This window comes from Gavialis gangeticus, unplaced genomic scaffold, assembly GCF_001723915.1.
Source record: "Gavialis gangeticus isolate Ggan-Ray unplaced genomic scaffold, GavGan_comp1, whole genome shotgun sequence".
In the NCBI taxonomy this organism is placed as follows: domain Eukaryota; kingdom Metazoa; phylum Chordata; order Crocodylia; family Gavialidae; genus Gavialis; species Gavialis gangeticus.
The window spans coordinates 1,812,082-1,814,446 of NW_017729005.1; the positions used below are offsets into that span (position 1 = coordinate 1,812,082).

A 2,365-nucleotide genomic window follows, 5' to 3' on the forward strand; every position below is an offset into this window, starting at 1 on the left:
TAAGTTTAAAACTAACAAAAGGAAGTTCTTTTTCATACAACGTAATTAAAATGTAGACCTCATTGCCACAAGATATTGCAGAAACCCACAGTTTAACCAGATTCAAAAAGGGACTGGACAAATTCTTGGAGAAATGATGCATCAGTAGCTACTGAGCATGCAAGTTAGGGGTACAGCCTCTGAATCAGAATTTACTAGACCAGGGATGCTCAACCTCTGGACCACAGACCAAATGCGGCCCATGAAGCCATCACATCTGGCAAATTCCCAGACTCCAAGCCCCACATTCCTGGATGGAGCTAGGTCTTGATTCCTTCTCACTGTGAATCCAGGTTGGGCCCAAGCCCTCTGTGAAGCTGGGCTACAGCCCCTTTTCCCATATGGGGCCAGATTGGGGCCAGACCATTTCCCTTTTTCCCCTGTGGGGCCAAGTCATGCCCTCTTTTTCTTGGGTGGTGGAGCTGGGCCAGGTCATGCCCCATTCCTCCTACCTCTCCCTGTGGGCCTTAGCCAAGGCCCCTTCCCCTGCAGGGCTGGGTCACATTCCTTTCTCTGTGGCCCTGTCACAGGGCCAGGCTGCCCCCTATTCCCTCTGCATGGCCGATTGGCGGCCACCATGCCAGCCTGGGTACTGGATCAGAATGGCCCTCGGTCCCACAATCAGGCCAGGCACCACCCATCTGGCCTGCTGATGAAAAATGTGGAGCACCACTGTCTTAGACCTTGAATGCTGGAGGCTGCAGGTTGGAAAAATCCCTGTTCAGACCCAGTTCACTCTCTCTTTCAGCATCCACTCTCTGCCATTAGGTGACAAAGGATACTGGGCAAGATCTGCCCCAGTTAATGGTAGTTCTCAAATTCTGATGTTTTTATATGTATATAGAGTTTGACTGCCCAAGATAATCTTGGTAATACATAAGGCATAAGTCATTATATTTTAGTTCCTTATTCTAAACAAATTACAATCTTTTCCATGAACATCATTTCCGTGAACTTTCTGGAAAGATGTCAGGAGACTGAGGTAGATAAAACTAAAAAAAACACCTACATAAAAAGTTGAACATCCAATATATTTTTGCAGTTCTAAGCACCACTCCTGCAAACATTTATGCAAATGATGTCAAGTTCTGCCATTTGCATTGACTATAGGGAATGTCTTGGCACACTCCCTTTTGAATAGAAATGGCATGATAACATCCCACTCCACTATATCTTATTTGTTCCAGAAAAGAGTCGACAAAAACTCAACCACACAAATCAAGAAGTTTCCCTATAATTGCAAAGCTCAGACCAAGCACCTTCTAGCCAACCCAGAAAATCAAAGCCTAACATTGCTTGTATGGGTACATATCTGGAGTCAGGAATATTTAAAATTCATTTCTGTCTATGATTTACACAGACAAAAGGCAGAGGTAGTGCTCCTAGGTAGATATAATATGCAGCCCTGCTTTCTGGATTACGTTTGGAGGGCCCTTATTTTCACTGATCCAAAATAGCTTTCTCTGTCACAGTTTGTTGCTGCCTGATTTTGCTCATGTGAATAATAGTTCTGGGTCCATACATGCAGGAGAAGGCCTGTAGCTATGTATATAGGATATTTATTTTTCCCCAGGCTGTTTATCCAGTTTACCTGTAACTGGACCCATAATCCTACTATAGTCCTACTACCCAGAGTCCTACTACAGTTCTACCAGTGCAGCATTACAAAGATTTTAGTAAAGGCAAGACCCAGGAATTCTTACCAGTTTTACACATGATAGACATTTGCTATATCTGCCACCTACCACCTTCAGTCCCTGCAACACACCTGAATTACACATAGAAGCAAACTGTACTAGCTGCAGCAAATAAGAAAACTAGTCTTTCTGAACAGAAAGAATGTACCCTAATGTTTTTTCCAGTTGGTTCATGGTTTCTATACAAATGTTGTATGTTGCAGAAATGCTCAAAAGAAAGCTCAGATCTACAGTTCCTGTTACGCATTCAGCCAGGCTTTTCTGTATTTCACCTATGCTGCAGGCTTTCGATTTGGGGCATATTTAATTACAGCTGGAAGAATGACCCCTGAGGGCATTTTCGTGTGAGTACTGCAAATTAATAAACATTAAGCATGTGCAGATTTACACTTCCCCTTAGTTCCCCAAGGATTTCCTCATCTCACAACCTTGTCACAGAGATAAATTATCATCAGATTAAAAGGAAGTAGGGTTTATTTTATGTATTTATTCTGTGAGTACAACTAGAGACCTTATTGCAGCACTATAGCATTGCTAGCTGTATAATGGTCTAGAGCTTTGGAGAAAAACTGTGTTAATTTTAGTATATTTGGCAACAGAGAGTTCGTCTCAAGTTCCCCACTCCCCCC

At 43.0% G+C, this 2,365-nt stretch overlaps 1 protein-coding gene across 1 annotated transcript in view; it reads left to right on the forward strand.

Moving 5' to 3' along the window:
• ABCB5 (ATP binding cassette subfamily B member 5) overlaps window positions 1–2,365 on the forward strand; it is a 93,673-nt gene that overhangs the window by 59,162 nt on the left and 32,146 nt on the right. The window contains exon 22 of the mRNA XM_019508539.1: window positions 1,902–2,080. Within this exon, the coding sequence (XP_019364084.1) occupies window positions 1,902–2,080 (179 nt within the window). The remainder of the gene's footprint in view (window positions 1–1,901; window positions 2,081–2,365) is intronic.